Source organism: Falco naumanni, chromosome 2 (assembly GCF_017639655.2).
Source record: "Falco naumanni isolate bFalNau1 chromosome 2, bFalNau1.pat, whole genome shotgun sequence".
In the NCBI taxonomy this organism is placed as follows: domain Eukaryota; kingdom Metazoa; phylum Chordata; class Aves; order Falconiformes; family Falconidae; genus Falco; species Falco naumanni.
In genome coordinates, this window is record NC_054055.1 from 92,591,299 (window position 1) to 92,609,303 (window position 18,005).

General features: G+C 42.1%; 1 protein-coding gene across 5 annotated transcripts in view; it reads right to left on the reverse strand.

Annotated features, from left to right (window-relative positions):
• The window catches only part of PPEF1 (protein phosphatase with EF-hand domain 1), a 42,027-nt gene that overhangs the window by 19,783 nt on the left and 4,239 nt on the right, over positions 1–18,005 (reverse strand). For 3 of the 5 annotated variants that reach the window (XM_040582632.1, XM_040582633.1, XM_040582629.1), the window contains 3 exons: positions 10,804–11,003; positions 6,151–6,278; positions 5,250–5,301 (listed from right to left, as the gene is read on the reverse strand). In XM_040582632.1, the coding sequence (XP_040438566.1) occupies positions 5,250–5,301; positions 6,151–6,278; positions 10,804–10,867 (244 nt within the window). In that variant the 5' untranslated portion in view covers positions 10,868–11,003. Of the gene's footprint in view, positions 1–5,249; positions 5,302–6,150; positions 6,279–10,803; positions 11,004–16,408; positions 16,851–18,005 lie in introns of those variants that run through there. The other 2 variants (XM_040582630.1, XM_040582634.1) reach the window with 2 other exon arrangements.

Sequence of the window (18,005 nt, forward strand, 5' to 3'; positions counted from 1 at the left end):
AAAACAGTTTTTAAAGATGCATTTTTATTGCTTTTCTACATAAAATCTTTAGGCTAAATACCAGCAGGTCAGTGATTATTTAAAATGTCATCAACAAAATCCTATTTATTTACAGTGCTTGCAAAGCACTCCTTTCTGATACAACTAGGAGACAATGCCAGCTTTTGGTTGGCTGCCATAAAACCATTGGATGAAATAAAGTAAACAAAAACATAGCAGTAAAAGTAGAGCATAGCTTCTAATTTTCCTGGAACATAGACAAAGCAGGAACATTGCTAATTGCTTCCATCCAATATTTTCTTGACATACCCTTGAAACATAACTGAGTAAACAGTAGATTTTCAGTGTTTTCTTCTTGCAGATTGTCTTTATCATACATCATTCTAAAAGACAGAACCAAACCCTAGAGGACCGTGTTCTGGCAGCTGCTGCTGCAGAACTGCTCTTGTGAGATGATTGTTGTAAACCCTTTTTGCTGGGCCACGGGTAAGTTTTCTGTAACCTTGATTAGATGCAACTGGAAATAAAAATGTATTATTCATTGTTGGAAGAATACCTGTGGCTGTGACTCAAAACTCACAGCAGCCAAAACTGGCATGTGGCCTCATAGATTATGAAATTCATAAAGGCCAACTTGTCTTGTAACTGGATAAAATCCATAGTAAAGAAATAAACAGACAAAAATACACTTCTAATCAGCTCTGGATTAAACCTCCCCCCTTTTTTTTATCAGCTCTTCTGCTGTGAGCTGATTATCACATTCAGTGTACAGCCATGTAAATGGATAAAAGGCATCAAGTAACAGCAAGGTGCTCAGGGTTCACCGTTTCCACAAGTACAGTCTGTTTTGCAGTCTTCCACCACAATGACAGCTTTGACTGGCTGGATGCCAGAGTATCACCCATGGACTGAAACTGCTGGTTCCCACATACTGATCAGCCAAGCACATCCGCACCAAGTCTCATCCCACCTCTAGCAGCAGGTCTCTGGACGGCATCTCCCCCTGTGCCCTACTTCTCAGGAAGTGGGTGGCTGCAGACCACCGAGCCAGTTCTTCAGACCACCCAAATTCCTCATTGCTTGCCTTTTCTAGCCAGAGGTTCTCCTTATCTGACATGATTCCTTCAGAGTCAGCGGTCTCCTCAGCGTTTCAAGCCAGGCAGACACCTGCCCATGCCTGCTTCTACTCCGGCCCTCCCTTCCTGCACACAACAGGCTACCTCCGAACGTGAACCCTGCCTTCCTCACAGCCTTGCTTCCTTTTTGGCATATACCCAGGCTGGGAAACCCAATCTCCTTCTCTGTAGGGCATATCTCTCCAAAGTACACCTCATTTTCTACTTCTGGATGAATTGTCAAAAGCCAGTCATGGTCATTAGCTTTAGAGTGCACTTACGTCGCCTCAGGCAGTTTTTCAGTGGGATTTTAAGGCTTTTTCCTGCACAGAATGAGTGTCTTGTCTCAGAGCAGTCAGTAATGGATGCCCTAATGCAGCCTGGAGATTAACTCACTGGCCAACAAGTACCCCAGTTCACCACAAGCCCCATGCAGGACAAAATCTGAAGGGTTTGGCACCCCTCTCATTTTAGTCATCTTCTAGTCGAAACTGTCAAGGCTCTTTCAGTCCATGTTGAACAACAGGGACAAAAACGCTCAACGTGTCTAGTTCAGGCACATGTCTTAAGACAGAACGAAACACCCTCTGCCAGTATCTGCATCTCTCCACCGACTACAGAGAGCACAGGCGATGACCTGCTTTGTACTCTGACACCAGAGATCTAGCCCAAACTCAGTGAGTTGAGCCTTCACTGTTAGCAGACCCCACACAACTACCCTACAGGACAGTAGCTATATTCCATCTTAAACATGAAAGCCCAGAGCTATGTGGAGTCAGTTTGGGCACAGAAAGTCCAGGGACCTGGTTCTCCTGGCAAGACCACCTCGCCATGGGAGTTGTTCAAGGCAAGTCGAAGACACCACTGCCAAGGAAGTACTCACTATTGGGGTAATAGGGAATCCGCTACTTCTGCAGCTTCAAAATAAGCTCTCTTTTCTGCTACCATCCATGCACCTTCAGACCATTGGGGTACCTGAGAGCACCTCTGACTCCTGAGAAGTGCTCTTATACCTGCCAGACGCTGATCCCCAGCCACCAGGTCAAAGCCAGATGGTCCTTGAGCCCACTGAGAGGATAAAGATTTCTCTCCGAATTTGTATTCCTTCACTCCATTCCTGGTACTGTAAGCTGCAAGCAGCTGTCATTCCCCACTGGAAGAATCACTCTATACAAAAAGCCTTGAAAGGGTGTTCATGATGTAAGGGAGGCATCATGGGGAGTGAAACTGCAGAAAACAGCAAATTTTTTTGTTCCCTTTTGAAGGAAGGCTCCAGAAGGTGTGTCTCCTGCCCTGGTGACCTTGAGAGGCACAGCCAGGACTACCTTGGACTCCCAGTCCTATCACTTTGCCCAGGACATATCTGCAGCCTTCTCACCCTCAATGTGCCCACAAAAGAGTGAATAAATGGGTCACCTCTTGCTAGAAAAGCAGTTTCCACCTTTCTCTGACCAGAGGTCTTTCCATTGAAAGGCTGAGTAGCTATGAAGTTTTTTTGGTGATGGAGGAAGAAGAGTATAAAGTGGAAAAGGTTTTAATTTTTACTTCCCACAAACCCTTGGAAAATAGCCTTTAATCAGGAGCAGAACAAGAACAAGACACACAGCTAGATAATATCCCAATCACAACTTAAACAACACTGACATCTTAAGCAGGATGACAGGATGAAAAAAAGCTTCAGGGTACAACAGATAAATAATCACATCTAAAGCACTACTGTGTTAATGAGATGGTGGCTGCTTTCTTTCTTTGAAAAACATATTCTGAAAAAGAAGATTAAGAAGAGGAAAGTGACAAGATGAATTGTGGAGACTGAGTTGTTTATAATGCAAGGAAAAACACAGATCAGAAAATCTTCAAGTAGCTTTCTCATCACATACCGAGAACAGGCAACCTATTCTCTGGTAAGAATATTATATATTATCTTCTTGGAGAGGGCTTTTGAACCATATGCTATCACTCTAACTAAAGTGAGCACAGACTGATGAAAAAAAAAGCCAGAGAACCATGGGGTTTAGAACATGCCTGAGAATAGCAAAGCCAATTTAAAGCCTCTTTACCTGTTATGTTTACACTCACCATGGCTCACATCTTAAGACCATGATTCAGCAGAAGTGGAAGCAGTTTGTTAACAATCACTCTATTCAGCACTGATTTTGCTTAAAACAGTGGGGCTAGCATGCGTGCTGCAAAGGTCACTTACAGGGGCAAGCAATCAAGAGCTTGAAGTAAAGAGTGCACACAGCCAAGAGTTGGACAAACATAACCGCAAACCACAAAACACAAATTTGATATGCAATTTCTCAAAAGAGACCTGAGTCAGCTCCTTTACATAGACGGCCTCGGCCATCTCTCTATTAAACACGTACTTTATGGAATATTTGTTTCATTTTAGGTTCTGGTATCTGTAACACGGGGTGTTAGAAAGGGGGAAGTAACAAACCGAGATGAAAATAAAGCCTCTGGAGCAGTTACCAAGTCTTAACAACTTCAGTCCTAACAGATGAGTTTTAAGCAAGCCAGACGAAGGGGAGCTTTGCCATAAACCATACACTTTATCCCGTGTTCAGCCTCAACCACATCCACAGCTCCCAATATCTGCAAGACCAAGAAACAGGTCACCCACGCACTGGTGACACAGCACAGCCCACAGTACTCTCCATCCCTCCCTGTGCACAGGTAGTGCCTGCGTCTACCTGCCCACAAACAGCCTATGCATGCAGCAGCTTGCTCTGTACCACCTGTGTACTGAGCCCTAGCAAGTCACTGAGGCACCTCACCTTTGTTCTTACTGTCAATAGACACTTCATAAAGGTAGATAAATCATATCTACAATGAGCAGCTATAAAATTCTCTTTCAATGTTATCATGCAAATAGAGATTAACACTATTTTTCCAAATCTCAGACGTAGCATTACTATTTTCTTTCCCACTCAGGTGGAAAAGATGAACTGAGGTGTGCTATCAGCATGTAGAAATAGACAAAGTGAACAGTCTCTGATTTTTCTTTAAATCTGCCAACTCCTTCCCAGGAAGTTAAATGACTAAAGCAGATTGTTTTTCAGAATACAGTGGTAATGGAAAAAAAAAACAAAAACCAAAGGAAGGACTGTTGTATCATCTGCCTTGGCTTTGGAGCAAGGCTCAAACATAATTTCTTTTTCTGCAGAGCACAGAGAGCATTAGGTACTCTAAAGTATTTAAGAGAGAAAAAAATGCCTTTTCTAATGGTTGTTATTAGAACACGGAACCACTTATGGTTTTGATGGTGGTTTTATCCTGCTATCAAAGTGTCTTGTGCAAATTTTAATTGGAATAACCTGTGGCTGGACCAGATGAAAGAGAAAGGGCATTCTCTTGTAATTCAATAAGAAGGGGACAGCCTCCTTTTTAATTCTGCTGGGATTAGATCTATACTTAGTTTGTTCAGGGAAGTCATGTCTGTTTTCTGGACTTAGGAATCACTTTCAGTGTGTCCTTCTGTAAAGCTTGGCCTCAAAAGTAAGTTTTGTCCAAGGATCCCAAAATACTTCAAAAATTAATGGTTTTCTTTGAATAACTGAGCTTTAATTGAGATGGTTTCTAAAGATTTATCTCCAGAAGTTGAAATGCATTTTATTTTTAATCACATATTGATACATGTTTTGCAGTGAAATCTAGAAGAAACTAAATTAAAAAGTGGTCCAGAACTGCTTCAGGGGGGAAAAAGAAAGAAAAAGAAGAAGAGCAACCTCTTTGAAGGCAACTTCTTTGATTATACCTGCCCTAAACCAAATAGACAGGCCTTCTGGATAATCTCATCTCACAGTTTAAGAAAACAAGCTGTGAAAACTGGAGTCAGTAAGAATACTGGGAGAACAGCCTAAGGGCAGTAACATATAAGAAACAACTCTGAGCACCTCTGAGTATTCTCATAAGGACAACAGGTCTATGTTCTGTCTTACATCTTGACTCACTGAGTGGATATTGAGCAGAGTCAACACTTACAGGATCAAATTGTTATTACAGTGTTTGGGAAATTAACACTCAGCCCCAGCACATGCCATAGGCTGTAAACATCACATTGAAAATTAACTTTCCTCAGATCAGGTTTTTCAAACAGAATCTCCATATTACTTTGATTTTTATCCTTACCTGAATCAGGTTGAGTACAGTGATCCAGCATGAATGTAAAGAAGTTGGATAGCTGAGTGCGGAAAAGAAAAGAACAAACACACACTGATCAGTTTAGGGGATCCAACAAGCATTAACATTCTCTTTCCTTACTCAATTACTAGTGATTTCCCATTTACGGGGATCTAAAACACTACTGTAAGTTCCCACATCATCAGCCTGCAATAATGACACAACTTGTGTCCTACTACAAAAATTGGTTTACTCCTTTCCTTCTTTGCTATGAATTTGACACTATATGAATACACAAAAAGTTCCAGGACTGTACCAATGCTGCTGACAGTTTTTGGTGTAATTCATCTTAGCTTTCATCTAGACTATTTGCCTAGACTTCCTTGTAGTCAATAGAAAAATACTGCTACAACGCACCGAACTGACTTTAGACACTGATGCTAGGATGAACACAAACCCCTAGAAGTTCCTAATTCCCTGTATTGATCCTAAAGGAGGCCTTGGCTGACATGCTGAGACACTGATGTCTCTGTTGCATGTATTGTGCCTCACAGACGTGATTAAGATCATCCATAGTGGGATAACCTGCAATCCCTGGCTAATAGAGCTGTTCTGCAGGAACCTCTAACCTAGATATGGCTGTATAGGCAGAATGGTGTCCTGCTGCTTAGATGTGTGTGTGTGTATATATATATATATATATATGTACACACACATGTATACAGATATATATACGCACACCACACATATTTATGTATGTATACACACAACATAATTAGTTTATGTGTGAGGTAGGGAAGCAGACACAGCTCTGTAGGGAGAAATAACCACATGTCCATTTTGTTTGTGCAGCTTCAGTCCTCTGGGGATAACATAACTGTTCATACAGGAAGAATTGAAGATTACAAACCTGTAGTTGATCTTGCTCATCAGCATATTCGATTGACTGAAAGATATTCAGAGAATAGCGGCGCCTCATTTCTAGCCGGGCCATCGTGAAGCGGTACCAATTCTGGATGAGGATAGCAGCTCTAATGGCTGTCAAAACAGAAAGCAATGGAGTACACATGGAGGCAGTACAATCTACAATGAAAACACACATGCTGCCTTTGCAGAATTTTGCAGACAGATGACAAATTCAGTCTATTGTGCACAGTTGACATTAAGATGAAACTCTGCAAAAGCGAGACTGAAAAAGTGTTTTCTGATAATGAACACATGATGCTTTTACTGTTTCTGTCTTCATGGACAGATCCCAAACTAGCTGACTTGCTCAGGCCTACATTGTTAGAAACCTTCCCCATTTCATTGTCCTGAAGACAGTACTCATTTGAGAAGTCAGCCATGTTCAGGTGATGGGCAGTATGTGGGTTTTGGGAAGGTGAGGAAATGAAGAGCAGCAGTTTGGCCTACCAACAAAATGTATTTCTTTACCAAGCAGCAGTAAAAAGCTTCAGAATTCGCAAGCTGTAACATGAACACCATGTAATGACACAGTTTGTAATAGCTTCTTTTAACAGAAAGTTTTTGCCTGCACAGCTGTATCACCAAGCCAGAAAAATTCAAACCTTAGGATAAAACGTTAACTAATAGTACTGAAGGGCAGCATATGTTGCTTAAATAGACGTGCCAAAAGGCTAGCTTGGTGAACAAAGGAATGCTCGCCACAAGAATTCAGTGGGACATGCCAGAAGATAATTTTGGACTATGTGTTGAATACACATCCCACTCAGCACTTTATGAAGTTGTGTCTACTATTGTCTCAGTCTGGAGTACTGCTGGAGTCTGGAAACATCACGGAAGGACGATCACCAAGACTGCAGCCTGGAGCAAAGGGCCTGCTGCCTACAGGACCCATTCATGCCACAAAAGGATCACATCCCCTTAGCTGCTCAGATAAAAGTTTATCAACCGGATCAACAACTGGTTGCACAAAGAAGTCCTAGAGTGGGCACTGTCCTGTGCGGGGAGCTCCTCACGCCTTTATCAAGCAGTTAGTGCCACATGAACAGTGGCCACCAGTGAGAGCTATGCGGGAGGACAAGAGCTCCAGGAGCTGATGCTCACTTGATCCCTCACTACCATGCTGACAATCCCTCCTGCTACGCCTGCTACCCAAAGGGCAGCAGCTGTAAGGAGATGGGGTGTGAAACATGGGTGGCAGTAGCACTGCTAGCAGGAAGACAAGAGGGAGGAGTGAAAGCAGAAGGCTGGAGGGGCTGTGTTCAGCCTGAATTAACCATGAGCTTGGGAAAGGAGGAACAGGTAACCTCAGCAGTAACTTCGGCTGTTGAAGGGTGCTTATTCAGAAAAATCAACTAACTTTGAGAAAAGCATTCCTTGGTCACTTGTTAACGGGTTTTTTAAGGTCAGCTACAGAGGAATAAATGCACCTTTCAGATACTTAGGGCATATGTAAGTATGGATTTATCATCCAGGGGAGGACACCATTTACTATACAAAATCGGAAAAAAATGCAGCTACTGCCTTGAAGATCGAGCAGCTGAAAAGATGGTAAATTCAAATCTAGTCATTTGCTTAAATTATGGTCAGAAGGGGACTCAGTATTAACGTGCTTAGCCCTACAGAGCACTAACAAGGGCAGTCAAGAGGCATTACATGCATCACTGCGTAACGGTGAGAGGAAGATAAAGCACAGGGGCATTGCTTCCTATACCTGTCCCAATATAACCACATTGCCGATACCATATTGCCTGGCAACAAAATAATAGAGTAAGGTATGAGACTGCTCTCAAGAGATGACAAGTTTACTCAAAGTTGAACACAAGTATTTGTCAGCTGGTTCCTTACCTTATTTTCCCTACCTCTTCTTCCCTATCTCTTTCCCCCTGTACTCTCAACAGGACACCAGTAAATAAATAGACAGGGCCAGCAATGCCAAGCCTTTGCCTCCAGCCCTGCAGCTAACACCTCACTTTAAGAAGTTTCCTAAGGAACTCAATCCTGAATAGCTCAGCATAGGACACAGAAAAAAAGTCTTTACGCTTCTGATCTTGGGGGAACAAGCCAAAGCACCTGCAAGGCACCACTGTCAAAAGTACAAGGACCAAAGGGGTACATTGATCTTAGCTCCTGACACTCCCAAGAGCTAGAGCTCATTTCTGAGCAGATGAACAGAGGATCAGAAGCACAGAAACAAAACTGAGATGTTCCCCTGAATTCCAGAGTTTGACACAATCACCACTGCACAGCACTGCAAATTCATGAAAAAGGAGGAAACGAAAACCAACACTAATGTCTTAACACAAATGTTTCTGTTTTATTACTGTTGCCAAAATGAACAGTTGATGCTGAAAAACAAAACAAGAAATAACAACCAACAAACAATTCATATTAATGCTTTTTCTCCCTGCAAAACAGCAAAGAAAAGCTCTGTATTAGAGGGACAACAGTTTATAGTAGTCAGTTATTCTAGCTGATCACAAATACCAGGAATTTTGAGACTCGGACGAGTACTACCCCCGAGCGAGAATGATTTTTTTCTTAAACTGACAGTTACACAGGTAAAGAAAAAACTTCATGGAAAAGTGATTTGAGTAATAAATGTATAACATTAAGGGAGCTTTTTCATTAAAATGCTTACAGGTGCCATAATAGCACGTTGTTGGTATATTTTACTGTTAATAAGTATACAATATAGTTAAAGTGGTAAAGTTTTCCAGTCCAGACAAAGCCAAAATCAGTAAAGACTCCCATCCTACAGGTATCACATCCAACCTAGAAAAATCCTCCTGCCTGAAGGGTACGTAATCCTTATATGACTAAGAGCATCCTTCATACCCTACATAAACTCTGAAATCTCTCTTATTTTCTGTCCTTTCTAGAATTCACCACCACTACAGACCTGAAAATCTGACACACCATAGCAAGGCTGTCATCAGCTTTTCTGTTTAGAAGAGTACCTAAGGGGCAAAGCGCAGCCACCAGCACAGAAACTGAATTCCAGCATCAGAACCATTAAACTTCCCATTAAAGCCCCTCTGGGTTGCTTAATGGTCCTGAGCACTTAACACAGCACAGTTCCACTGGTATTACAAAAGACAGATATATATCGACCACTATGGTTAATGTTGCAAATCTAACAGAATATTTCCTGGTGTTTTTTTTTTTTAATTGTACTTATTACAGTCCTGTTATTCTCAGGACTGAATCAGAATATGATTTTCACACTAGGCTAAACTGCATCTGTAAAAGAAATTAACAGCTGCAGAAGGTCCCCACATCAGCAAATACCTGATAAATTCATGTTATTAATGCATTAGAGGGACGTACAGCCTCAGGCTGCAGATGGAATTATGGTTCAACATCATTTGACTACTGCTGAAGTGCAGAAAGAACACCATCCAGCAACTGGAGAGGACAAAACATTGTCAAACAAGCACACAAAATCATAAGCCAGCTTTGGAGTAGTGAAGCCTGGCTCCATGCCAATGTGTATTGATGAATGTAAGATGAGAAAGAGTACTACTCCTTGTGACAACTCCAAGCTTTTACACCCTCAGAAATATTCCCAACTAACTCATCTCTGAGGCCTTGCAAGGCACAAATATGCATAGCATGCAAACCCAAAAAGGATGGACTGCTTCCCAGTTACAGGTAGGTCTGTGACTCCAGATGTTTCCATTCTACTTTCACTGCTGTGACACAGCACTGATGGTGCTGTGACAGCCAAGTAGTGTACACAAAGCTGAGGGCTACGTTAAACCAGTCAGCTTGGATCCCTGTAGCCATGTAGCTCCAGCTTCTTAGTCATGAGTTTCCTGTGACTTGTGTCCTGGTTGTTCAGTGAAATAATCTCCTAAGACTATGCACAGTGCTACAATAACATGGCTCTCGGCAGACCTGTAAATTGTGCTTTAATGACAAACCTTGAAAGAGAACACAAAGAGTCTGAACAAAGATCTGAGCTAATCCTGGAATCCACCTGTCTGTGCAAAGCCCGGTGTGTTCACATCAGGGTGTGGTATGATTAAAAGCAGGGAGATGATGCATTAATTTTTTAATTGTATGTTTAACTAGGTACTGTAGAAACTTCCAACTGACAGCCCCGGTAACTGTCAGGGAGAATTTCAGGCCAGGCACTTGGTATGGCAGAAAATTGATTCTGAGAGTCATTGTAGTAGCTCTGCTTTATTACAGTTGTTTCTTATTTGGGGTCACCCAGCAGCAGGGAAACCGGGGCAGTTTGCCCAGGAATCTTGTGTTGTGAAAGGGCATAAGAAGTCCCCCTCAGTACCTTACCCCATATGTTTTAGCGGTGACAGAGCAAGCAAAGACACATCTGAAATTTAGCTTCTGTCTCAGATGCTGTGAATCTTTTCCAACTCAATCTGTAGATGTTAGAGATTGTCTACAGTTGCCCTCTGACCGCAGCCAGCATCTAAAAGCTATGAACAGTCTTTTAAAAAGAGGACTATCAGAAAATAATTTTTTCTGAATAAGTATTTTGACACCAGGACTAGGGAGAAATATTAACTTGCAATCCTCTTCTGGTATTACAGAGAGAACAACCACTGACCCTGAAGACAAAGGCAGCACTCACCTTTCTCTGACCTTCTGTCAGCTACAGAACTGCTGCACCCCATGGTTCCAATGGTGCTGCCCATCAGTTTTAATTGCTGCTGATACGAAGCATGTTTCTGTCAGCTGTTTGCATTACACACTTTCCTCTCTGCTCCTTCTGTGATGAGGATTACACCCCTCGGGGCTCCTGGGCACCTCCTAGCACTCCCAACGAGCGGACTGGGGGAGAGGGAGAGGGGAGGAGGGGAAAAAAAAAAAAAAAAAAAAAAGTGACAACACAGAATCGCACTTACCTACTGCTCATAACAAATTACTGTACAGCACATTCTACACAAACTGGACCTGATGAACCACACTAGGTTTCTTTTTCACATTTGATTACTATCAGCTTGCATTCAAGACATGAACTCAGTAATTAATACAGTTTACTCCTTATATGTTAGCTGAAAGTTAATGTGCACCAGTGATTTCTTAATCTGAAGCATAGCTATTTAAAGCCTTACTACCAGGGACAAGGGACTACAAAGGCATGTTACTCTTCATTCTTGTGATTTGAAAATCGGAACTGCAGAATTTTAAGGCCTTAAAATTACATCTGATACTACTGCTAAAAAAACCCCAAACCTCAGTCCTCCTAACACTATTGATTTGAAAAGGTGCCCTACCACCCCATTTATTGCTTTAACCCACAGTGTCACCACCACCACACTTACAAGGGGAAACAGCGCCATTGTAAATTGCTTTATTATCAGATTTCATTTAAATAAACCATCCAATTTTCTGTCACATTTCTACTGAAACATTCTAAAGAAACGATCGGGTTTAATTAAATAAATGAACAAAGTACATTTTGCAGTGTGGCCTTTTGGGTTTTTCTCCTGGCACTTGCTCAGCCCTTCACTAAATGGTATCATTCACTAATGCAACACACTTCCTAATCAACAAGTTTAAATGAATGCAATTCCCCTGAGATAGAAAATGGATTAATTTCTAAGTAACAAGAAAGTCACTGATGCTCTTAGAGAGACTGAACTTTGCTGTAGCTAAAGATTTCTTACATGATCACACTGACCCCACTCTCTCCCTGTCTCCAGGGATACATGTTTCTCTCTAGCATGTCTGACAGCTACATTTTTACATTTGTTTTGTTTCATTGATATTCCTTTTCTTTTAACTTGAGTTTTAAAACAAACAAGAAACTCATTACCGTATAATGAATGCTTAACTACTATTATTTTCCTTTGGCTTTACTAGCAGAAGTAAAAATAACAGGATGATAAGAGAGAGAAAACCATAAATGCCTATTTTCAATTTCAATAGTTAGACTACATTTATTGTTGTGGGACTATTTGCAGGTTTAATATATTTATTATTTTGTATTATATTATAACATGTCATGACATATTACATTAATAACATATGACTCTTTATACCTGTGGGGCTATTTTTCAGGGTCCCACAACACAAGGGTATCCTACACTTGAACTGGTTCTGTCTCCTTCTGAGTCAGTTTTTATTTCAGAAAAGAAGGATTTTAGGGTTTTTTCCCTACAATGGACTGCTTTTCTTCTCTCTGAAGGAGCTATCATGAAAACCAAAAAAGTGCTGTTACATTAATTCTGAGCCAATCCGTGGCTTTGGCAGCATCAAATACAGCACTGATATTGCCAATAGCTCAAATCAGTCTTCTCTCCAAACCATTGTTGTTCTCCTGAATAACATTTTTGCACTTGCCCTCTTTGGAAAATCTCAGGTTTTCATTGCTCCATCTCAAAACAGCCAGCCATGACTTGAATTGTGATCTGAAGACTAGTACCAAGAGCAAAATAGAGCTTACAATCTAAGTCCTGTTGTAGCAAGACTGTCTTCAGCAAAGGGCACGTCAGTGTATGCCCAGCGACTGGGCAACAGGAGCCCCAAACAGAACCATCACACCCCTCAGGACTCCACCCAAGCCCTAGCAAACAATGGAATAGCTCAAGAAAGGGTGATCTGAATCACTGTCACACCCTACTTTCAACAGCTTAAGCTTTTCTCCCAGTCATTCCCACTCTTCCTTCCACCTACCTCTAAATTCATGGACTTCTATCACCTCAAGCAAAGAAATAAAAAAGAGACATAGGGACAGAAATTTTATAGTGATAGTAAATGAAACCTGAAACATACACTCAAAGCTTGGAGGAAAACTTGCACAAACATAGCCTATTGTTAACCTCTTAACAAAGCCAAATCTGGCATCAAAGAGCTGGTACAGGGGAATAATCATCACCTTCAGTCCCAAATATCTGCATCCTAAGATGGACACAGTAAGCATCCAAGCTACTACCCTATTTCCTGATGGCTTCTTAAGCTGCTTCAGGGCCCTCCTGGCCACCAACCTGCATGTCCAGACTCCAGCAAATTCACTTTCTTCCCTTCTTGTAAGAATCATGAATGAGGGGAACAAGCCACTGCAGAAAGAGCCAGTGCTACCCCATCCCCCCGCCCCCCCCCCCCCTTCCCGGGCTCTTCATTGCTCCCGACTGAGCCGCTTCAAAGGAAGAAATCCCTCGCCTCCCCCTCCTTAGGTAGGTTTGTTCAAGCCAACTCCTGCTCCATGCCAAACCCTGCCTTCCTGGGCAAAGACATAGAAAAACACTGGGCAAAGGCCATGAAGGCCTTCCAAAGGGAAGAAGGTTGAAAACCAAGCATTTAAAACGTTAGAGTCATTTCTGTGAGTTATTTACCATGCAGTGTAGCAATGTCTGGTGAAGAATCATTTGTCATTACAAAACTTCCCCAAATGTTGGCTGATGAAATGGAAATCTGGGCGATTACCAAGGTACTGAAAAAGGCTTCAGAGAGCCAAGGTAGCTGGGTGAGAATTTGGGACATAATGCTCTGTTAGCATTCTGGATACTATACCACTAATTCACCCTTAAGACAGAATCTGTCATGCCCACTAAAAAGCAGGCAGTAATTCAATCTCTACAAGGCAGTGACCTGTCCCATTTTCAGACATAACTCCAAGAAATTGCTACCTTTCAGTTCAACAAAAAGGCATTTTTGTGATGGACAGGCACTGAATACACAGCCCATCCACTGAAGCAAAATAAAATGTTATTCCAACCACGCCAATAGATGTGCACCAAGCTAAGTTGGAGTGGCATATGCTGCTCTTTTTCTCGATAGGAGTCACTGAAGGTTACACTGTAGCAAGTGCTCAGAAATTTGGGGTTCAGAACCTGAGTTGTCGAAAGCCTGATTTACAGAGACAATGAATCAGCACCATTTGATCTGGATATGATAGGTGCTGCCCAAAATCAATCCTGCTTCCAGTTTGTCAGTCACATAAAGACCAGGTTGCCTCAAGAATAATGGAAATCTTGTAAAGATTTATAGCTGACTTTTAATGAAATCAGCCTGAAGATCCTTTGGGAGGGAGCTATCCTTTCAAGCGTACCTTATCTTTTAAAATTAGATGAGCTGTGCTGCTGGCAGACAAGTGTAAGCTAGGTCAAGCCTGAGGATGTGGAAGCCATATGAATAAGAGCCACTAGGCTTTAACTTCTTATTCTTGCTTTGTCCCATTTGTTTCTTACCTTTGATAAGCAAAGAATGAAAGGCTCTTCCCTTTATTTTTGTTAATATGGGATTTCCACAATTATGCTACTTCCCCTACAAGTTGTTTCAACAGCTACCACCAGCAATGTGCCTTGTTTCCTTACTTGCTCCTTTCTCAAACATATTTGTGAACAGATAGTTATGATCTCCCATGACTTAGAAGGTACTCTCATGTCTTAGAAGGTACATGTGATTGGAGAGGTGATGAGATAGGGAGAGTTTTCTCCATAAGGATCAGGTGGATGGATGGGTGGATGCTTCCAATGCTATCTATTTTTTAATATTCTGTGACTCACAGATTTCTTCCAAGAAAAAGTTGTTTTCCTTTGGAAACAAGGACTGAGGAGAACTGAGAGATCCTTTAACATGGGTTTGTGATGGATTTGCTGCTGTGCATTGCTGAGGGAATGAAGCAGGAAAGAGAAAAATACCCTAGAAAAGAGAACCCAGACATTAAATCACAACACCTAGGTAGCACCTGTAGAGGGACAACTCTTTAAAACTGTCTTGTTGCCAGTGCTGGGATTGTCAAGGACAGGAATCTAGATATGAGTTAAAAGTTTTCATTAGCTAAAAAGACCCACTCAGCAAAAAGCGGGATGAAGCAGCCATAGTCAACTAACAGAGTGAAAGAGAACCTAGCTATGGCACAAGAGCTGTAATTTTGACACCGACACTGAATTTGGTGTGCTAAGAGGCTGACACGAGAACATCAAACATAGGCAAGACAGTATGTATTTAGTTCTCTCTTATTTTACATCCATGGGACAAATTGATGCTTCTATCAAGTGACTTTCAGTGATTATATATATGTGAAAGAAAGAAATGAGAAAGGCTTTTTGTTTACAGATAATTTCTTCAGCCTGCTCAGAGAAGCAAGGCTAAGCTTAATATAGAACTGATGGAATAATTTCTAGCGATGGCTGTGTTGACAGATCTCAGTGTTTGGGCCAAGAATCAATACGGAATGGATGTAGTAAGATACTGGAAAGCCAGCAATGCCTGAAAGAGAATAAGATGAAGACAGACCAGCTCATTAAGGTGTACTCATACTCCTGACCCCAAAAATGCACTACAAAAAAAGAAATAAAAGCAAGAGCTACAAAGGTGTGAACTTGCAGAGGTTGTTTGAGCAATTGTTGAGTTCAGGAACTGCAGGCAAATCCAAAGAGAATCTGCAGAAAAATGATGGGAGAATGCCAGTTCATGCTATGTAAAATCAATAAAGGATACATTTAAACAAAACATTTGCACTTCTTTGTATGGAACATAAGTAAACAAAGCAAGCAGCCTTATTTTTTGTGCAGCAAGACTTTGGGGAGAATGTTTTTTAAAAAGAGGGGAAATGGCATATACAAGTAGACAAATGGGGTGCAGATCACCTTGAAGTATAAGCAAAGCCATCATATCACTTTCCAGAAAGGTTAAATGCCTCTAGGGGGAGATTCCTATAGGAAGCAAGGAAAAAACTGAAAATCCTGACGGGAAGTTAGTTCTAGTAAACTGGATCCAACTGGAGCATAAAAGTTAACACCCATTGTAAGCAAAATCCGAATCATGCACTGTTCTGCAGTTAATGAGCAGAGTCTTAATGACATCCCATTCAATTCTCCTTACTTGAAGAGGGAAAGTGGTGAAAAAGCAAAGCTCCAGCATAAATATGTGTTGACTTCTGAGTCAGTTTAAAACTGAAAATCATGCTTCAGCTGAAATTCATGTTGGTTTTAATAACATTTAAGTTAAGCATCAGAACAAGGTTCAAAATTATCATCATAAAATACTTCTTCCTAAACAGAAAGCACATGAAATATTCTCAAAGCTATTTGATCTCATCTGTGCTCAGAAGTTCTGGATAACTGATCTAGTCCAGGTCAAACTTTATAGTTTGAAGCACACAGATTCTTCTATCATAAATAGTCCACATACAACCGTCATTCATTCCCTACACAGACTTAGGATGAAGTCAGTTTTCTCTTTAAGTGAGCTAAAATATATACATACACCCCACCCAAAGATATTACCTGTTTTTTTCTTTCTGCTTCAGCAATATCAGGATTTTTTCTACAAGAGTACCTTTAGAAGATTCTTTTGTTAAGAGAAAGCAGCCCCTTTTTGGAAGCAGAACTGCACAATGAGGGGCACAGCTCTGTGGAACAGGTGCTCCGATTCGCTCTGGGGCTCTGGAGCTCAGGAGCTGCAATGCACTTGCCCTCCACCTATTTATACAGCTTCCCGAGAGGAAATTTCTTGAGCGCTGCTCTTCAGAAACAGTCAGGGGAAAACACCGTATTCATTGTCCAGCCTGATGTGAAAGTTCATGGCTGCAGCCCTCCAGCTGCACTGTGTGCGTGCTGTTGAAGAGCGGGTTTGTCACCATGCATCCTGAATCTCAGGCAGAGAAAGGGATGGGCTGAAGTTATCTGCTTCGCATCTGGAGTCACATGATCTCTTTCAAGAGGAACGGTCTTTCTGCTGCGTTGAGGCAATGATCTGCATTTTAGCAGATCTAGCACAGCAGGAAAAAACCTAAGGGCTGTCTAGGTATTTGGTTATTGGATGTGATTGGCATGATTATGAAAGACCTTAAGGAAAGAAATACTGAATTTACCATGAGGCATTGTATCTGCACATTAGTGATATAGGTGTCCTCCGAAACTATCAGTCATACCCAGATAACGGGGCAAGTACAAAGCACTCAAATCTTGCGCTCAGAAGCACTGCATTAATGCCCGTACACTTTATTTCTTCATGATCATGCACATGTTTCTCCTCTTAAACCGTGAATTCAGTGGACTCGGTTCATGCTTCAGCTCGTCTGCTCCTTGTGCAACCACTGGAAAGGGACGGGACAAGCCGAGAACGCTGCAGCATTGCTCCCCTGTGCGGTCAGGAAGCCACGGTGCTGCATGCTTTGAAATCAAATCCTGACCCCCAGCAGCAGGGTCTGCACCTCTGCCCTGGCTCCTCACCCTGCTGAGTCACTGCACGGGTGCTTGGGGAAGGGCAGAGCCATCACACCGCGGGTGAGTTGTCACTGCCCACTGCTGGCACAACAGCCCCTGAGGAATCTGCCACTTCTGGCAGTGTATCGATGGGGACACTGCAATATTGAACACATCCACCACAAACCGCTCAAAACCAGGAGGCGTCAGTAGAAGTATGGTATTGTAATATCACCGGTACAGTTTTGGGCCCAGTCTTCAACACCACTCGTCCACATCCTCATCACACCAACTTTCCCCCGGTCTGTCCTTCCGTCCCTCTCTGAAAGCTGGGGAGGGGCTGCTTGCTGCTGCGCGTAGTGATGGAACAGAGCACAGCCGTCACTTCTGTGCAGTCAGCATGGAGGCCTGTGGGTCCAAAGAGGACCATGGGTTATAAAGCTCGCTGTGGTGGGAGAAAGCTTCACATGGATGGGCACAAGATGGGGGAATCACTGTGCCCCTTGCCCTGCAGCCTCTCCACATAACACAGTCCCACCAGGACTGGATAAAGAGCAAAAGATTTCTGAGAAAACAGACAAACAAAGCAAGATCTTCTCCCTCCTGCCCCTGCCCCAAAGTACTAATAATACTGTAATGTGATATTTTCAGGAAATTTTTGCCATCAGCCACCACT